The 20,978-nt window shown below is 43.2% G+C and overlaps 1 protein-coding gene and 1 long non-coding RNA gene across 3 annotated transcripts in view; one reads left to right on the top strand and one right to left on the bottom strand.

Annotated features, from left to right (window-relative positions):
• Positions 1–20,676, bottom strand: part of znf423 (zinc finger protein 423) — an 87,299-nt gene extending 66,623 nt beyond the window's left edge. The window contains exons 1-2 of the mRNA XM_061283330.1: positions 19,717–20,676; positions 7,194–7,256 (exon numbers count right to left, since the gene is read on the bottom strand). Coding sequence (XP_061139314.1) covers positions 7,194–7,256; positions 19,717–19,756 — 103 coding nt within the window. The 5' untranslated portion in view covers positions 19,757–20,676. The remainder of the gene's footprint in view (positions 1–7,193; positions 7,257–19,716) is intronic.
• LOC133157077 (uncharacterized) lies at positions 3,766–10,914 on the top strand. Of its 2 annotated transcripts, XR_009714934.1 has the most exons (4): positions 3,766–3,991; positions 4,903–5,091; positions 5,405–5,460; positions 8,566–10,914. It is a non-coding gene; the product is annotated as an uncharacterized LOC133157077 (long non-coding RNA). The 2 variants fall into 2 exon arrangements; XR_009714935.1 differs by lacking the exon at positions 8,566–10,914 and having other exon boundaries at positions 3,839–3,991; positions 5,405–5,535.
• Positions 20,677–20,978: the final 302 nt, after the last annotated feature.

The following is a 20,978-nucleotide window of genomic DNA, read 5'->3' as shown; positions in this document are numbered from 1 at the left end:
TGGCCATCTGTCCAGTGGTGAGAGCACCGTCTGGCCAGGGAGCCAACATGGACCCTTTACTGACGAAACGTGCAGGCTCCAGAAATATGACGACGTAGCAATGAACACAGTGATGATACGCAAATAACAATATTCATTAGAACCGAACTTGTAGCAAAGATTATATGAATGTAATATGCAGGTGTTACATTGGATGTTATTAGACTACACATGTGAGCGTACACTAGTTTTTAGCGGAGTTAAAAAAAAAAAAACACTGGGTGGGGACTAAGCGGTTCAGAAAATGGATGGATGGATGGATGGATGGATGGGGGGAAAAAAAGTGTATCAGATTTATGGATATCTAAGATATGTTCTATAATGTCAACACTCAAATACAGTATGCATACAGTACATAAAAGTCATCGTTTTCACACATACACACAGATCCATAGCAGGGGGTTGTGATGCCAGAGGTGAGGGCAGTGCCAAATCCAGTGCATGCCAACACAACCTGCTGTCATGGCAACAGTGGGACGAGCCAGATGAAATCATCTCCCTCACACTCGTCAAGGATCATAATGTTTCTGTGTGTACGTGTTGCACCAATTTGATGCCTTTGGTCTGCAATTTTTTTTTTTCTTTTTTAGAAGAGATCATTGTAATTTGTGTCCACATTTACATTTATTTGTCGTCCACCACAACAAATGAATGAGAGAGAACACCATTCATGAAGATCCTCACACACTTACGCCTGCACACACACAAAGAAAGGTTCAAGTCACTTTCTCACTTAAGAAGTCAAAGGACAAAAGAATGACTTTATGGCCACCTGGGGGAGGTATAAGACAGATGTTGTTTGTAGAAGTAAAGAATACGTGCCTTAAGATATGTTACATGATCTGTCTTTATGTGTTGCAGCACCGTTTGTGTTCATTATTATGACAACACCACCATGTACGTATGACCATGACGTTTTCCATTGCATATTAGCATTCAGCTAGCAGAGGCTACGTTACGTGGCTTCTCTAATTACACAAAAGCGTTTTCACTCATCAAAGTGGAACACCAGAGATGAAACGATCTAATAGGAACATGGAGAGTATTAAAAAGCATTCAGTGAAAGCGTAGCAAGTGAACGTAATGCAATTAAATTAACGGAACAAAAAGGGTCAACGGGCGAGGTTCTCGTAAAATATCATTTCAACTGAGAAAATGTTGGGGCAAAAACACATTGCGGAATTTGTTTGCAATATGAAAAATACCATTTCGCTTGGGATTTTATTAAGTTTATGCAACGCAGGCTTTGGACCACTAGCAAATGCCTGTCTGATGTTTTTCATCCCCTGGAGGAAATGTAATATTCCAGGTTGTAGTCATCAGGCTGAGTAATATGAGCACAATGCTTGTTTAATAACGGGTACTAATATAAATATGCAAACTGACACCTCAGGAATAATTAGGTCACTTTGCATATCTGCAGGAACGATACACGTGTCTTGTGTGTGTGCGTGTGTGTGTGTGTAAGTGGAGTATTACTGTTGCGAGTATGCATGTGTGTATTTGTGTACACCCAGGGTAATTAGATAAAGAGAAGTGAATTAGCCGAGTCCACAGTGCGGAGTGATGTTACGCATCCTAACCCCGCCCAGCTGAGACCCACTAATCACTACTCGTTAGGCTCATCGTGTGTGTGTGTGTGTGCGTGCGTGCGTGTGTGTGTGTGTGTGCGTGTGTTTTCCTTTACGCAAGTTTAAATGAGTTCACTGAGGTATTTAGTGTGTTAAGATGGCACATACCGGCGTCATATATAGCTGACATATAACAAAATCCAACCAAGGACAACCCCGCCTCCCCCCTCCCAAACTTTTAACATAAAAAGGCTACCTCGACTGATGCGTATGTAGCGATGTATCTCCTTGTTTCGTTGATATTTTTTGTTTTGTAAAATACACAATTGTTCAAAGATTATTTGCAAAAACCTATGTAACTTACAAAACTGAAATCATAATGGCTAATGACCTGAAAATATTGGCATCTTCTTTGGATGATTAGTTTTACTGCTTATTCTTAATTTATTATTTTTTTTTTTTATTGAATGTAATTATTTAATTTATTTGTATGCCCTCTAGAAAATTGTTTGTTACTACGGGCATAACTTCCAACAACTTTGAGGGATGGAATGTGTCAAATTTTGTGTTCTCCTGGAGTTCCACTTGCCTTTTCTTGCCACAGTGGTCGAAATATTTTTTTGGGTACCAGGAGCGTGATTTTTGTTTTTATGTTGTGGACATAGCCACAGTCAGCGGGAACCATCACCTGGGGAACTAATGAACTGGGAAACGTTCCTGAGCTGTTCCTATACTGAAAGATGGTCCCAAAGCAAGACGCCTTCAATGGGAATAAAACATAGTGTAACACTGCAAAGGCAAGGGGGCTTACTTATGTGTTAGATTTGGCAAGCCCAAAGTGGTACTTTGGCCTGACTTGTACACAGCTGCTCGGGGAAATGGAGATCTGCGGGCCAAGTGTACATAAAACACTTACATACACATGTGCAAACCTTAAAGAGGCATCAAAAGATGTGTGTGGAGCTTCCAGCAGAATGTTTCGAAAGCAAACAGTCGCGACACAAGGCTTTCATTTTGCTCCACAGAATCACTGTAGTGGAATTCACAGGCACTTGGCTGCGGCAAGCACCTTCGGTGGAGCCACCAACAACAACAAGCTGTGATGTTCAAATCAAACCTGCACCATGTTGCCCACTGAATGTTATTGATGTGTCTTCAGACGCATGCGGCCAATGTCACATGGTATGCATCACACACAAGCTGCCCACAGCAGACTTCTAACCCAGACTCGGTTCAATTGGAATGTCACGTTAAGCGCTGGGCCAGAGTATACACAACATTGCACATGTTTTTTTTTTTTTTTTTAATTCTCTTGTTAAATGTGACAAAAATAGCTGTAGTTATTTTTACCAAGATGACACTGTGTGGAAAATGATGGGAGAGCGCAAGCACTTTTGGCTCCATAAAATAAGTTCCAATATTCTCTCCTTCAGCCTGATGTGATTGGATCATTTCATTGGCAATTATATAAACGGCCTGCCCGACAGGAATCCCTTGTGATTAATTGCACAACTTCACAAAACTGAAGTAAGAAATTAAAGCAAGGAGCAATAGGTTGTCTTGTTCCATGGCGCTTTGTCGCTGGGCAGAATCCAACAAGCTACACGCACACACAAAATGACAACTAAAGACTCCAAAAAGAGCACTACATGCATGTATCGATTGAATCCAAGTTCAGTTTTTCATTTACCCAGTTCAGGGTCACAGCTGATGTGTCTATGCCAGCTGACTTTTTGTTGAGCACCTACAGAAACTCAAATCGAGATTCAATCACGGCACCTCTGACTGTGAGGCAGCTATGCGATCCACTTTTTCACCGTTCCATCCAACGATGCAAAACTTGCAAGTGTCTTACAACTGTAACTAATGAGAAAGACATTCAAACACAAATTTGGTTTTAATGTCATCACAACACATTACATATTTGAGTTTAAGATGTCAAAAATACACACAAAAAAAGTCACCTTTAGTGCACAATGCCAAACACACACAAGCTGAACAGGTGCAGCTGAACACAACAACACAGCCAACCCTCCCTCCTTCCCTCCTTCTCTCTCTAGGGAATGCCCCCACCCTGTGTCTCCCTCTGTTTGTTAGTGTGAGAGTGTTTGTTGTGCATACGGGTGTGTGTGTGTGTGTTAGGTGGCTATATTAAGAAGCCATCTCTCCTCACCTCTTCCCCCCTACATCCCACCTCATCTTGTTTCCCCCTCACCAATGCTTGTGTTTTCACAATACAAGCTTGCCCCCACCCCACGCTGGCGGGAGAAGTACACACGCACGCTTCCAGGCAGGGCTCGTGGGAAACACTGCGGCAAGGGAGAGAGCGCAGCACCCAAGTCTGGAAACAAGATGATGAAAGGGGCGCTCACGTCACGGAAGTAAGGGAATAAATAGTCACAACGGGACGAGGCGATGATTCGCAAACACGCATGGTAAAGTTTTCTGGGCAAACAAGGTGACAGCTGCGCACCTATATCAATTTTCGACAAAGATTACAAACAACCGTCTTAAATGGTGCAATATGGCCGAAAAGCTTGTGCATTGTTGCAAGCGGGCAATAATCATTGACACACAACACACACACGCGCAGGAACTGTTTTCCTGTGGTACAGCCTTGGGGAAATTAAAACTACATTATGGACCTCAAGAGAGAGGCAGCGAGGGAGGGATGGGGGAGAGGAAAGGAGAGTGAGGGAGGGAAAATGAGAGCTAGAGAAGGCCAGCGTGATTCTTTTCGGCCATCACAAAGAACCAAGATCAAGCGTTATTATTATTATTACCTTCATCTCTTTATTTCCTCCATTCTTTACTTCCTCATCATGTCTGAATTCTATCGGTCTCTTCTGCTTCTGTACAATTCAGTGTTTTAATGAGATGATATTGATAACCACAGAGGGGTTGATAATTGGCCAAACATAAGGCCCGCGTGCCGGATTCGGCCCATCAAGGGGTCCACTGCGGCCGGTGGTGATGACATTACCGGAAAGTTAAATTAACTGTTGTAGCTAATTTTGTCCACTGGAGGGCACATTGATGATCACCCAAATGACTCAGCTGTCACTCCGTATTTGACGCCTAATATTGGTACACTTGAAGTGGGGGCGAACAAGTTTCAGCTGCAAAGTAAGAAGCTTGGGGAGCTGACAGACCTTTTCCACGATGACTCATTGACTGTTCCCGCATGTGACTCTTTAATGTTCTCCAAGAGAAATATTAAGTGTGCTGGCTGTGTATGACAGACAGGACTGCATGAAATGGTCTGATCATGATGCTTCTTTCCCTGGCCTAGCACAAGAAGTGAACAAGGAATGGAAAGCGAGTGAAGAGTGAGGACATTGTGCCCCGCTGAGAGGGACCAGGGGCACATCGGGAAAGAGTGTAGGGGGGTGGTGGGGCGCCTTTGGCCTCACACTGGTCCTCTGCGGGGCAGAAAGGCGAGAGACGAGGAAGAAGAGGAGGAAATGGCAATGGAACAAAGGTAAGCGGGAAATGTAGGAGCTGGGGAAGAAAAGATTGTCTTGATGCAATTCCCTTCCGAGGCACTCTCCCACCTCCCTCTGCCTTGCCTCCCGTGGGCCTTTCCAAACTCAACACACATTTTCCAAGGGAAGCAAGGGAGAAACAGAGAGTTGGAGAAGGGGAGGAAGCTTGTAAATTTAATAGCAGGATGGGGCGGTATGGTGTATTTCTCCAATCTGTCCTGTCCCCCCCTCTACTCTTTCTGGTTTGCTCACCCAATCCTCACTGACTGAGAGATTATACAAACCAAAATCTATTTTCTTGATATTCAGAACCTCATCTGGCCATCAAAATTCCAGAGGAAAAAGAATGACAGCGACTGAAAGTGGTAAGACTCAAAGTACAAGTGGGGACCCTCCACAAAATCCGAAACGTACGAGTGGCTGAATAAGGCAAAACGGGCCAGTTTGTTGTTGTTGTTGTTTTGTTTTGTTTTTTTTTACAACTGGGGAAACTGTGAGATAGCAGAGAGGTGCATGTTTGTGTGTGTGTGTGTGTGTGCACGCGTGCACATCATGGGACCGAAACTTCCTGCAGGAACTGACACACACAGCAGTTCTTGCGAGCCACCCAGGACCTCAGTCAGCAACCCCCTGAAACACACACAGACACGGACCCATATAGCTGCCCCTGGAGAAGCGTTAGCTCAGGTCTGAGTGAGCGATTGGGAGGGGGGCGAAACTTGGGTACGTCACGGACAACACCCCCCCTCCCCTCCCCAAGGGCCTTACTTGCCTATGCTTGTATCCCGCTGGAGCAGAACGGGAGACAGGGCACGAGAAGAAGCTGGGAGAGCGATAACTCCGTATTTACCACATTCAGCAGTATCTTATTTCCCTGCTGGGCTGCAGTCAGAGGAAGTGTTTTAACTGTTCTCTGATAGGCTGTAAAAAGTAGCCACAGCTGGCAAACACCTACGGTAGCCCGACTGCTTTTCCCGTGTGTGGGGGATTTGGGGAATTCATCTTTGCTAAGCACAATCTACAACAAAGAGGGGGAACTCTTGATTTGCATAGGGAGTCCGTTTCCTCCACTAATTTGTCTTTTCGATATTTATCAGTCCAGATTCAGAATTTAGTTTCCCGTCTTCCATGAAAAGCAAATTATGCAAGACAAGACTACCGTATTTTCCGGACTATAAGGCGCACCTAAAAACCTAAAGTTTTCTCAAAAGCCGACAGTGCGCCTTAAATATGGACTAAATTCCTAAATTTAAACTGGCCGGAAGCATTGTGTCATGAAATCAATCACAAGTTGAAGACTATGAATCATGAATCAAAAAGATTATGGATCATTATTTTGTGATTATAAAGTAATTTGTTGCATCTGAAGTTGAAATAAAAAAGATGAAATGGAGAATGATTTGATTTGGATGAAAAATCTGACATGGTGCGCCTTATAGTCTGGTGCGCCTTATACAAGGACAAAGTTTTAAAATGGGCCATTCATTGAAGGTGCGCCTTATAGTCCGGTGCGCCTTATAGTCCGGAAAATACGGTACTCATCTCAAACATTTTTGTTTAGTGTAAAACCAGCATAGTATAAATGTCAACACTGTATAATATATATGTGAAAAGGGTTCAAAGTAGTCGGCCAGCTAAAACGCGAGCAAAAACTAAATCCAGTCGAACAAAAGAGACAATAAAAAGCGGACCATCTCTGCGACTTCCTCCCAGGATATCAGCGTACAACAGAGAGCAGTCAAAGAGCACACAAATCTTTCCTGTCTTGCTCTCCACGTCCCTTTTGTCATATCTCTTTCCATTCAGACTGACTCGTACACCAGAGAGTAACAAGTTCGCCCTCTCTTTCCGCATCTCGCTATGCTTCATTTTAAATCTCCTCATTTCCCCCCCTCCCTTCTAAGTACTGTATAGTTTTTGACGGTCCCACAATTCTAATCCCTCAGATGTTCACTCCATCTCTCAACCCTTCTCGCTCCCACAGTATCCCATGGAGAAGGCCTTTATATACCATATGAAATTGTCATTGTGGTCACTGTGTTTGTGAGAGTGGTTTGTATACCTGTGTGTCTGCATGCGCCACAATGTGTCCACTAACCTGTCTGGACAGTCGATTCCTCCCAAGACGCTCCGCACTCTGAAGATTCGCCTTCCTCCACCGCTGAGAAGGAAATTACAAATAAGAGAAAGAAAGAAAAAATATTTTTGTTGTGAGTGTTGAGATAAATGCAGTCTTATGAGTCACTGAAAACCATGCCAGTGTGACCAGAACCACGACTCAATTTGAAACTAATGCACCTCAACATATTAATAACTGCGTTTTACCACAACTGGAGATTCAGTTGTGTTATACTTTCTCTAGTGCAAATCACTTGATGGGTTTGTAAACATGGTGCGTTTTCCCACTTGTTCAAAATAAAATAAAAGCAAACAATACACCACAAAACATCAGTCTTCCCTCTCATTGGTCCTTACATAAAGACCACCCACGCAATCTACAAAATTCGTGAAGACACGACCAGATATAAAATGTATTAAATCCAATTTGAAGCTTCACAATTACGAAAAAAGTATTTTTTGTCGCCATTTTCGTATTATGAACTGTAGCATCTGTGATGTTAAATGTGTGTGCCAAGTAAAGTGGGGCCTGGCCTGTATAGTGATGTGAAAGTCGGCAAGTGAGAATGTAGAGTTGGCTGGTCGTTAAGCGGCTAAACTGTTAGCCTGTTCGGTGACAGCGTCGATTGAGGTCGTCAATGTGCTAGTGTTTACTGTATTATGTTCTCATTTGCCCAAAAAAGTCATTGGAAGCACACTAGCACCTGTGTTTCCCTCCCTCTAACTAGCTAGTAAGCTCTATTAGCTACCGTTTTTTTCCATGTATAATGCGCAAAGTTTAGCTAATTTATTGTCCTAAAATCTGGGGTGCGCATTATACATGGGTACAAAAAAAAAAAAAAGTTTTTTTCTCAAAATCTTTTTTTTTTTCTTTTTTAAATCCGGATATCATACGGAGGCCGCCATTACAGATGTGCTTTCTTCTCTGCTGTTCACTTCAAACACACTCCATACAAACACAATGCTCTCGTATCAGACGCTTGCTAGATCACCTGCTCGTTTGCTGTCACAATGTACCCTACACAAATCCGAAACATTTCTTCGCTATTGAGTATGCTAGCGCATGCGCAGTGATACTGACCGGCAGAACACCCGGTTGTTCCCAAAGATGATCTTTTTTCTGAAATAATTTTACGTTCACGGACTTAAGTAGGAGTCAAAATCTGGGTGCGTATTATACATGGGTACAGGCTTTTTTCCAGCATCAACATGCCATTTTTAGGGTGCGTATTATACATGGGGGCGCATTATATACGGAAAAAATGGTATATTAGCTAACAATGTTTACATTACTGTAAAAACTTTGGTCGTTCCCTGACTTTTATCGTTCCTCATTTTCCTTTTTTTTTTAGCTTTTGACTGAAACAAACCCTGACAACAACGTTCATCGCATTGTTGGATTTTCTCTTCCCCCATGGTTAAACAAAGGCACCTTTCTTTATAAATAGAGAACAGAAAAAGGAACGCTGTGATGACAATGTCTCAAAACCTCTGACACACTCAGAAGTTTGATCAGAGCTGGAATGTGACAGCGACTTCCTGGGTACAACAGGAAGGAGGGAAGTACAGCTGGCACACAAACAGGAAATGGCTGGAGCCACCACACAATGGAGCTTCCTGTGCACCCCCGGTTCCTCCAACGCACGATTCTTCGTTTCTCACCTCTGATCTGCTTTTTTCTCCCACTGGTGGACGTTTTTTTATTTCAAAGGGCTCACTCTCTATCCTTGTCAACTCCCCTTTGGCCTTACGGAACTCTCACAAGACAACCAAAACAAGAAGTTATAAATCAGTGAAGCGTTCTATTTAGACGAAAAACAAAGGTGTGGATTGTCAAAGATTGGGCCGCGCGTACAAAGAGCTGCCAGATATCCTGTGCTAAACTTTACCGGTTCTCCCACTGGCCTTGAATGAATGACGGTGTAAATAACCACTGTTACAAACAACAACATGACATATTATTGCCATTTGGTACATAATATTCAAAGACAATGTGGTGCAAGTACGATTTTACTAAAAATGAGCATCGCAGCACCTGCATATACTCCATACACATCATCACAGCCAAACTGAATTCAAATCCCCTAACCTGCACTTCTGACCATCCAAATGCGGTCTAATTTTTGTGGCAGGATAACTCCATTCATTCGACTTTACTTCTGAATAAATTTCAAAGTACAGGCGATGAACCTAAAAAGTACTGGAAGCTCGAGAACGAATAAAAAGGACTATTTCCTGATGAGACTGTGGGGAATACAGTGTGTTTCATTAGCCAAGCACACAAATCTTTATTTAGATTTCCACATCCTCCTCAGAGACGCACACCTTTAGTGTGAACCTTGCGCACACCAGGGGGGCGTGGGGAACGTGTGATTGTTGCAGGCCTAAAGATTGTGTAGACATTATAAGTGGGGAAAAAAGTGCGTGCATTTAGGGTTTTTGAAACCCTGCATTTTGAGAAAGCACATTTACATACACATTAAGAATTAAATAGGTCACAATAAACTTTTTGAACACATAGAATGAGTTTATTGTGACCTATTTTGTATATTATAGATCTATCGCTACTATAAATCTACATACACGATATAAGCCTACCAATTGATGAAAGTTTTTTTCTTATGCAATTTTGGCATCACATTATAGAAACAATGGAAGAGTGTATTAAGTGACCGATAGGTTCTGTTCGGACGTCCAATTTCTCCGTTGCCCACTGTCTCGCTTTCAGTCTCCATCCTGTTCGCTGACCATCGTCCCCTCCTCATCCCGCATCTTTGTCTGAGCCTTGCCCCACGAACGCAGTTCCATCTTTAACAAGAAAAGCTTTTGTCTTTTTTTTTTTCTTCCCCCCCCCCCGTCATTGCAAAACAACACGTGCGCACGCACACTCCCACACACACTTTATCAGGGCCACTTATTCCCAAGGCAGCCCAAGGCTTTGGTGTTCCCAGATCTAGTTGATGAACGGGTCACGGCGGCCAATCACGCAGCGGCCAGGAGGCCCAGAGGGGTGGAATGTGGGTCAGTGCAGCCAATGATAAGCTGCTTTTCCCCAGGAGAGGCAGGTGATTGACAACTGGTGGTGGACAGAAGTCAAGAGGGTAATTGTCATCCGACTCCCTCGCTCTCTCTGTCTTTTCTGACTGTCTGTCTCTCACGCTCATCCTAGACACTTTCCTCTGTCTCTCCCCTCAACTGCGTGCTCCGCTGCCTCCCCTTTCCAACCTACTTCCTGCTCCTCACCTCCCCTCCCCAACCTGCCTTGTCGCACCAGCTCCACGAGGACCCTCTCATTGGCTGCCCTCCCCGTCCCCCCGGAACGACTTTATGACACTATTGGCAGAGAATTGATGCCAATCTTTATCCCCAGCTCGCGGCCCCCGGGAGCCTCCCCAACTTCAACTGCCTGTGTCAAGCACTCATGCAATGCCGGCCAGTCGGGGGACAGGGCCAGAAGCTGATTAACCAAATACTTTTATCAGCACTAAAACCGCGCTCTGTGTCTGCCTGCAGTTGGAACAAAACAGCCTTAAAATACAAAACCACGCTTTCCCATCCAGAGCGCCAGACCAGTTTGAGGTTTGGGACCTTTGTGTGCTTTTGTTTGCCAGCGTGTGCTTTTGTGTGTGTGTGTGTGTGTGTGTGTGTGTGTGTGTGTGTGTGTGTGTGTGTGTGTGTGTGTGTGTGTGTGTGTGTGTGTGTGTGTGTGCAAAGGGACACAGAGTGCAGAGGGCTTAGACGGAGGGAAGAGAAGCAACATCACCACAAAGCCTGACGGACAAGCACCATCCCTATTTTTTTATTTTTTTTTTACTCATGTCCATTCCCCCCCTTCTTTCTGTTCTTGTATCATACCATTCGTTTTTTCACTTTCTTCAGTAATAAAATCTTTCCCTTTGCTCTGTTGGATTCTTACTGTATATGAGGTAATTGTGGTTTGCATCATGCTGTGCAATGCAGCTGAGTTGCTATGCGACCTCTCCGACATTGCTGAACATACACTGAGCCGCACACTGAACAACAAATCCCTCACCCTCTGTCTTGAGTTGAACATCCCAGAAGTCAATATTACTGAGGGGAAAACAAAAAAATATATAGATATGTAATGCGTCTTTTGTGTTGTTTACAGCAGAACTCCAAATTTGATATACCGTATTTTCCGGACTATAAGGCGCACCTAAAATCTTCTCAAAAGCCGACAGTGCGCCTTATAGTCCAGTGCGCCTTATATATGGACTAAATTCCTAAATTCAAACTGGCCCGAAGCATTGTGTCATGAAATCAAGCATAAGTGGCCTGCTGAAGACTATGAATCATGAATCAAAAAGACTATAGATCATTATTTTGTGATTATAAACTCATTTGTTGCATCTGAAGTTGAAATAAAAAAGATAAAATGGAGAATGATTTGATTTGGATTAAAACTCTGACGTGATGCATTAATGGTGCGCCTTATATAAGGATTAAGTTTTAAAATGGGCCATTCATTGAAGGTGCGCCTTATAGTCCGGTGCGCCTTATAGTCCGGAAAATACGGTAAACAAATATTTGATCTATCTGAAAAAAAACATTACTAGTGAAATACAGGAGCGCAAATGCTTCTCTGAAGAAAAAGTAAGCATCAGACACAGAACAACAAGCACGGAGTTGATGTTCAGGGCCAAACAACACAGCGTGAGATTAAAGAGCCTCTCTGATCTGACATTTGTTTCTTTTGCTGTCAAAGATGTTGCACATGGAGTCAATAGTAGAAAACAGAGTGACAAGAGGAACAACGTGTGCATGTGTGGGAAAAGGAAGAGAAAGATGACGAGTGTAAGACCAAAGAGTGGCCAGGAGGAGGAGAGAAAAACTTTCCTCTGGAGTACCTCTGCTCTGGGGAGGTACTCCAGAAATAACTGGAGAAACAACTGGAAGCTCCCCCGGCAGCTTCCACTCGGCCGGGTACCAACACCAAGTTCAACATTGGTAAGACGTAAGTGCAAACATGAGCACAGACTGGTGAGGAAGAGGAGAAAAAGATCACATGCAAGGAAGGAGAGAGAACAAGCTGGAGGGTGAAGGGTTGGGAGGGAGGGCTTCATAATTGCCTTCTCATGTAGTACAGGCTGGGGAGCGCTTCCTGACTGAAGACACCAATTTCACGCGTAGGCATTATTTAGCTTGATACAAAGTTGATTAGGAGGAGAGCGACAGAGAAACACACATGCGGAGACAGACGGAGAGGAAACAGAAAAAAAACCTAATTTTCATTTCGCAGGGCTTGCGGGCAGATTAGCTCACTCTTCAGGATAGGTCTAGCATTAACAAGGAAAATATACACAGCGTGTGTGCTCAGAGCATTACAGGTACTCAGAACACTTTAGAAATAAGTCAAAGAAATGCAGAATACATAGCAATGAATAACTCACCAATGCCATTAGTGGAGGCTCACTATTTGGCAAGTTTTCTATTGTGTGGGATGCCCGATGTCTCCATGGTTCGACGCCATTAATAACTTGCCTTATTCAATATATCTGGTTTGACAATGCACTCTGACATCTAAATTATTCAAATGTCTTAGGCACTCACCTAAAAAAATTATAATTACCTTGATATAATTCCATGAATAGAGTAAAAAAAATGTTTTTAATTAAAAAAGACCTTTAAAGTAATAAAGGAACAATATTAAGTAAATAAAGTAGCCAATAATAATTTAAGATGCAATTTGTCAAAAATTAAATTGCACAAGTACAATAAAACAAATGATAAGCCATTGTTTTATCTCATCAATATCATGGTCATCTTCATCGTCATTATTATAAGCAATCTCACATACGTCACTGATTATATATTTTTTAATATTTATAGGAATTTTTTAATATTAGAAAATGTTTTTTATGAAGTATTTACAAAGAATCTACAACCTCCATTACCATCTTGCACCTTGATGATTTCAGTGAATCTCATTATAAATCCGAGTTCAACGGATGTCCACAAGTAACTTGCTGCTACGAAATGAAAGGGTCTCAACTTAAACTGACATTGCACTGAACGGAAAACACGGAAATGTCTTACTTTCTACTCCCTCCCCTTTTTTCTGCTTTATTTCATCAGCTGTCAGTGTCGCTTTCACACTCTCATTCGCTGTCGCCCCCACTCGTTCTATTGTATAGCTCACAGCGGTGACCACTTGCCTTCTTGACTGGAAGGTGAATGGAAAGGACTTAGAAAAACCAACTAAAGGCTCCAACACTAAAAAGAGGCAATAGTAACTCTTTAGTGAGGCGATCTACAAAGGCCGGTCAAAGTGTCCAATAAAAAAAGGAACACGACATAGTCAGCTTGTCCTGTTTAACTCCACATTGTGAGGACAATACACACTGGTCGTGTCACACTGCTTATGGTGCCAAAATGGAAAGAGGGCATCAAATCATCTTAGTGGTCAGACAGATAAACCAAGTATGCTAAAAGGGTCCATATAGAAATCCACAAACATTCTCTTCAAAAATTGAAAGCACACATATTAACCAAATGCATTGTCTCCAAATCCCCTTCCTGATAGAATCAACCAAAATAGGACGAACTGTTAGACGATGGACAATTGTACAGTGACGAAATGCAACCACACTTTGGATTGATTCCATTAACTCCAACGAGAGCATCGCACAGTGGCCTCATAGCAAGCTAGCAACGAATGTGTGCGTATGTATCGGCACACCGGTGTGTACTCTTTGTCTTCTCGGCCATATTTTGTGTGGCGGTGTATGTGTTGGAGTTACAGAGGGGTTGCTCGGGGTCTCCAGAGGTGTGGGTGTTAAGGTCCAGTGAGTTAGCAGCGGATAAACAAGGTCAGCTGTAATGCAACAATGGCACAGTCCTGGTCCGCGATGCTTGGTTTCCCCACGCAAACACACACACATGACCACGCCAGGTCAGCCGCTGATAACAAGTTGACGCTGGCATCCAAATAAACTCCTCATTTTTGGATACACTCACACAAACTCTATACGATGAAATCCTAAACGAGCCCATTTGATGACCTCACATGTCAAAATTCATCCATTTGCCAACTTTGCTAACTAGACGGTTGTTAGTAAATCAATAGACATAAACAATACCAAAGAACAGGTCATAAAAAAAGCATCCCCCTATAGCCGTTTTACAATCAGTAACTAGAAATTAGAAAAAGAGAAAATTTACATTTATTTCTTGCAATTTTAAGGACAAATCTTTGGTGGGTATTGTCTATCAATAAAATGACCTGTCATTCTGTTTTATGAGGAGGTTTTGATATATCAAAAGTATTAGTGGTACAGGAATCGGTGACTACTAAAGAGTATTGTTACGTAATCGTACAGGTATCCGTTTTAAAAGAAGTGGTATCGAGCATCCCTAATTAAAATAAATACAGTACAAAATGCATTTCGACTATTGAGCCGGTTTGAACAAGTTTGAGCTGGTTTGAGTCGGTTTGAGTCGGTTTTAGCAGTTTGAGTCTTAATATCACTACAATTGCAATCAAAGCTTTCAGAAAGCCATTTAACGAGTCGACGAATCTTTATACAAAGCCAATACAACCTTATGGACAGGAGCACAGCGATGTTGTGAGCACAATGGCCGCACTCGTGTCCAAAACATTTCACACATCACTAACAGGACACGATCGCTACTGTTAAGTAGAAATCTCGTGAATTTTAGCACAGAATGTCTGGCACGATTGCCAAATGTATTGCATATGTTTTCATGTGCTACACTTTTTCATAGTAAGTTGACCATTAGCAACACTGATAAATATCATTTACAAAATGTACAAATTTAGATTGTGAAAAGTGGAAAGATACTATTCAGTGAATTGTAACTATTGGGGCTGAGCGATTTAAAAAAAAAAAAAAAAATTGATCAATTGGTCGAGCCTGCCGGCGGTGATCCCCCAATTCCCGGTGCCACACCAAACGCAAAGCAATACAACGTGAGCAGTGCAAGGACACTGAGTTTTATAAGAGCAAGCGAAAGTCTGCATTCTGTGCCAGAAATGACATTAAAGCTACGATAATTGTAAAGCCAGATGTGGCCAGAATGTGAAGAGGAAAAAAAAAAAAAAAAAAAGAAACCCAAGCAGCGGCTGCGTAAAGGTTGTAAAAGAAGAGTGACAAGCTGTGTGCTGACACGCATGTCAGCGGAGTCTCATAACAACCGAAGCCTAAAACTGGATTGCCGCTTAATGACATTTCACAACCACAATTAATTTTTACTTATTTTGGCATCTCGGCACCACTTAATTTAATGTCTTGAACACTTAATTGAAAATAACTTTAACTGGAAGCAATGAATAATTACCGTCCCAGAGTCTCTTGTTACATTCAGATAACATACCGACATTAAATTTCACGCCACCTTAATTCATGTTGGAGGTAGGGTGGCGAAGAATAACCGACTTAATAGTGACAAGCAAATCTGCATCTAATGAGATGTTTGCGAAGTGGGTCCAGGCAAAGTTCTTCATAAATAACATTTTAAAAAAATCTGTTTACATGATGCCCACTGCGCAGTATGCAGTGGAAAATGAGTTGAGGTCTAAACAGTTGGAAGGAGGAGATTGAGTGGAAGTGATGCCATTAACTTGGTGGCGCTCGCTGGCTCGCTCTCCTGGTCTAAAGGCTCGTTGGGCTCGGCCGACTATAAACAATCTAAACAAACCCAACAGACGCTTAAGAGTAAGTGCTCCCTGTTCCAACCGCCACCCCCTCCCATCTCCTGCCGCCCTCCGTCTCCCTGTCATATGCGCTCAACTCGTTTAATGTCCTGCAAATGAAGCAGATTTATTAATGTGTAATTAAGTAATAATCATCACTACATAATGCATGAGAGACTCGAGGGGCTGAGAGCGTGAGGAGAGCGAGCGATAGGATAGAAAGGTTCGCCCAACAGACAGAGGAGGAGCTTTTCGCTGGCGCGCCTCACTAAAGACGCACATTAAAAAGGGATTAATCCACTGAAATAATATTTTGATAAGACAGAAGCAGCGCTCGCTCGCTCGCTCAGTCGCTCCTCACTCCACATCTTCTCTTATCCCATCATGCATTTCTAAGACCGTTTGCCCACGTTCAATTAAAGACTGCAATTAGCCAAGTGGCCTAATGTTAATACGGACTTTATCGGTGTGAAGGCGAGACAGAGGTGAAAAGCATTACAGATTTTTTTAATTAATGGTTTTATTAATCTGCATTTTTTTCAGCCCAAAATAGAAATTCTTCTTAAAAAAAAAAAAAAACAGCATAGACGGGTCCCAATTCTGAACTTGCGTTGTGTTGCGCAGACGTGAGTCAACCGCCCAGATTGTCATGCTGCTCTTCTTTTAGAGACAACAATTAATTGACACTGACTCAAGGAGCTGCCTTTGCCAAGTACAAAAAAGTAGCGCACTCCATTTGGCTTGAAAACACAATCAATCAACAATCCGCATAATCCATTCACTTTCACTAACCTGAGGTTAAAATCTGTCACCAGCATAATCACTAATAATCACTTATAAGTTATTCATAGCCAGTGGCAACCCTTTGGCGTGTAAATAAAAATATCCGTAAAGCAATAGTAGCAGTGAAGTAATCATTTAAGACCAGATTTAGCGATAACGATCTCCCCACTTAAAAATGTGATTTCATGGTCTAGCCCAGCACTACACCGAGCCAGTAAGAAAGTAAAGCAGAAGATGGATGAGGTGGGACTTGTGCGTTTCTCTCAGATTGTTTTGTCTTGCCAGTGTCTGTGGAAATCAGCCAGCGCGTCAGAGTTGGCTGAGCAGGTGAAAGACAGGAGAACACGAAAACACAGATAATCCCCCGGCGATGCTCACCTCGCTCTGGCCTCCGACGCACCCTCCCGCTTGGCCACTCACCTGCTCTGTGCAAGTGTTGCCCACCCCTAAACACCTCCCCCCCCTTTTACCCTTCACCCCCTGTGTTCCCCCTCCAACTCACCCCCCCCCCCCCCCATGTCAGGTCTTGTCAAGCTGTCAGTAGGGCAAGGTGTGAAGGGGAGATAGCAAAAACATCCACACACGCACAGATGCATGACTACACATCGGCTTATGCAAGATAGACTACGAGGTCACCTGAGGTGGCTATTCACAGAGTGTTGCCGGTGGAGGTCCTTGGCCTCGGCTTTTCCTCGCTCTGCTTCACCTGGCTGCCTGACTAAAGCTAATCTGGTTAGCCCGCTGCCTTCATGACACGGCCGTTGTCTGTGATGCATGAGAATGCAGATCTCACAAGCAGAAACACAGGCACTTTGAGAGAAGCAACAAAAACAGTGGTCCATTTTTAAAGCACTGGAGGTCCTGGACCTTTTGGTTTCGTCTCCAATTGTACCTGACAGGATGCAGTTAAAATCATGTACTACCAATCCGATCCGATCCAAGACAAAATTCTGAGCGGTTCTCCAAAATCTTTTTTTCTTCTCAGTAAAATGCTCATCTAATTTTTTTTTAACACTTTGGGGAAACATCGTCAAATATGTTGGCCACTTTTTACGTTTCTAGAATATCTACAGCTGCCTAATTGCATCAACTATACAAATGACTAATTAAGCCCAGGCAAGAAATTGCCAATATTACCCTGAACAGTACAATTTCCAAAAGTCCATTAAGTGGTGATAGTTAATTATTTTCTCTTAGTTAGATCATTTAAATGAATGGTTTGGACTGCGGTGATTCTTAAAATGTCATAAGGGTACCACAGAAGGTGAGCGAGTTTACACTAGTGGTACAAAAGAAAGAATCACAGAAGAATCACTCAAAGACAAAATAAATAAAAAATAAAAACACGAAAAGCATTCAAGCATATCAGAATGAATGAAAATATCAACTGATGCAAGAGAAATGAAAGGAGATGCAAAATTACAGGAAATTATATTTAAATTTATCCCAATAAATTTGTATTCGATATTTCAGATCTGTTTGTTTTTTTAACATTTATTCATCAAAAAATATTTCATTTTAGTGCAATGCATTTTAAGCAATTTTTTTGTCAATGTTATTTTACTTAAGCAGGTGTTTACGTTCAAACTGCAGATATATGTGTCTAACTTACAATTATATTAAACATGTCCTTTCTAGCAATGACAGTGGTACACGGAGAGTTAAGTATTATTTGAAAACCACTGGCTCAGACTTGCTGACACCTTGGATCATCAAAAGTGCGGACATGTACATTGATTTTTCTCAACTCCAAGTTCAATGTGATGTCACTGAAGCATTACAGCAATTCAAAATGCCACGTCCACACTTGTTGAGCACATCAAAACATTCTATTTTTCAAGATTGCCAACTCACACCACTGACAAGTGCACCGAAAAATCCAAATGCACATACAACTACTGCTTTATGTCTTCACAGAAAATGTCACCAAAATTACAAATATTGATATTATGTTATTTTCATCTACAGGTACATAAATAAATGTTTCTCACATTGGTAGCCTAAATTGGGATCTTGCAAGTTCTTTCTAAAGTGTGCCATTTTATTACCGCACAAATGACCCACAATATGCATGACAACACCTGCGCTTCTGCTTGTGCGACCTGAGATAAATGAACCCGAGATAAACCAAAACAAGACATAGCTTAGCTCGTACAGCTCCGTCAAATTTATCAGCCAGTTTGAATTAGTGTCAGGTCTAGTGGCTTCCTAGATCGTCTGAGCGGGACAGCCTACACGGAGAAGGAAATGGGGGAAGGGGGGGGGGGGGGGGGTTGTTGACCACATGGTCAGCCCATCCCGTTGCCCATCTGGGTCCCATAAAGAGGAGACCAAGGTTGCCACATGCCCTTCATGTATGATGACAGTTCACCCATGCACGACAATGAATACTGGTTTGCACAAACTACACAAAGTGGGGCTCTGACTCATAACATGTTTGGGGGGGGGGGGGGGGGGGATGGGGGATCATCGGCATGTTTAACTTCATGGAAAAATAACCAATAAATGCCGTGATAAATTAGTGGGTGCAAAACCACAGAGGGCATCACAAGAAAGAAAGAAGTGGGATGTAAAAGTAGCAAAACAAAGATGAAAAGTGACATCTTTTAGATCTTAGATGAGAGGTGTCAACACTTGTTTAGCACATCTGAGGCACAAAATGATGCAAAACAACAAAACCTGACAGCATGTGTTAAGTCCACTTGATATGTAGGCTAGGGGTCAAGAAAGGTCCATTTAGCAAAACAAGCCAGGAAAATACATTCCAAGCGAGCAGACTAGAAGATGGAGCGCCAATTAGATGTTGGGGGAACGATCCAAAAGTCCACAATCCTCTATTGATAAGCTCATTTTAAAACCATCAGGAGTGATCAATGCACTTTTTTGTTTTTGTTTTAAGTAAGGTGGACGACTGCAAAAAGGAGCAACACTTTGAACCTGAGCTTGAAAAACAACCGAGTGGCAAGCAAAATCTCAGTGGTGGTTCTGGCCGCACTGGTTTTTAGACAGAAAGTACAAGATTTTTTTTTATTTTTTTTTAACTTACCTTTCACAGAGCGCGGTTTGGCCTGCTTTCGTCTGGACATCGCTGCAGCGGGTTTAATTCGACTGCTGTTTGTTTCTCTCTTTTTTTTTTGTTGTTGCTCCGTTCCGTGTTTTCAGCTCACCATGCAGGCGGGCACAGCCACCGAGATTCAACCGCCCTCCTCCACTCGACCGCGGCTTTTTCGCCTGTTGCAATGCGGCACCTTCGCTCGCTCGAGTTCGGCGTCAGGGGGAGAAAAAGGGGGAAAAAAATACACACTGCGTGTGTCCCAAAACGCGTGGAGTCGGGAACGCCTAGCGTGGGGCGCACGAAGAAGAAGCAGCAGCAGCAGCAACCTGTAGAATAAACAACTTCTGCTTTAAACGCGACACTCGGAAATACCGTCAAAGTGAGTCCGGAAATGTCCGTTTGCGCGAAACGTGGAGATCCAAGTGAGGAGAAGCGACGAGCGCAGAGGAGACTGACGTGTGTAGGTGGACGGATTATGCCCCCTGTCAAAGTCGCTACCAGTGTCTGCTTTTAGTTGAGTTCGTCTTTGCCCTCCGAGAAAGCGTCGCGCGGACTCCGTCCCTTGGCTAGTAGTGCTCGGGTGGCACGGACGCAGCGCATCTCCTCCACCCCCCTTGCGTGAGGAATTTTACTCGTAACGTGTTCTTATTTCCCAAAGCCCTGTGCCCTGTGGTGATAATAAGAGCCAGAAATTCGCTAGCCTCTGTCTCCCTGCTTTTTCTTTGTCCTGACTCTGGCTACCAGTCTCCCTCCTCCTCCTCTGCCTGCCTCTGCTGGCGGGGCTGCGGCGCAGACACACATAATAAAGCCAAGGCAGGCAGTGCTTGGCTGGAAATGTAGCCGCGTCCCAGCAGGGGGATGTGAGAGAAGGGTCCCGGCGGGGGAGCGCTCTGATCCCGCAGGGAGCAGCTCGGCACAGCCCGGGTTGGCTGAGGCAGAGAGGCAGGCAGGGCTTGACGGGGAGAGGGAGCGGAGAGAGAGGCCGAGAGAGGTGGGGGAGCGTTGGGCAACAGCGCCTACCCGCGGCCGATTTGTGCTACTACAACTGGGGCCGAGCGACTTGACAGGGAGGAGACGGAGAGAAAATGTGGAGTTGGATTACAATGAGATATGGAGGAAATCAATTCAATGGGTCAGTGTTTCTACTGACGCACACTGATAACAAAAGATTAGAATTTTGAGGTGAAAATACAGGACAAACCTAAGATGCACGCATCTAGGTAGTTTGTGCCAAGTGCAGCACATAGCTACTG

This window comes from Syngnathus typhle, linkage group LG7, assembly GCF_033458585.1.
Source record: "Syngnathus typhle isolate RoL2023-S1 ecotype Sweden linkage group LG7, RoL_Styp_1.0, whole genome shotgun sequence".
Lineage (NCBI taxonomy): Eukaryota > Metazoa > Chordata > Actinopteri > Syngnathiformes > Syngnathidae > Syngnathus > Syngnathus typhle.
Note: the sequence above shows the minus strand (reverse complement) of the source record. Positions and strands in the feature narration are given on the sequence as shown.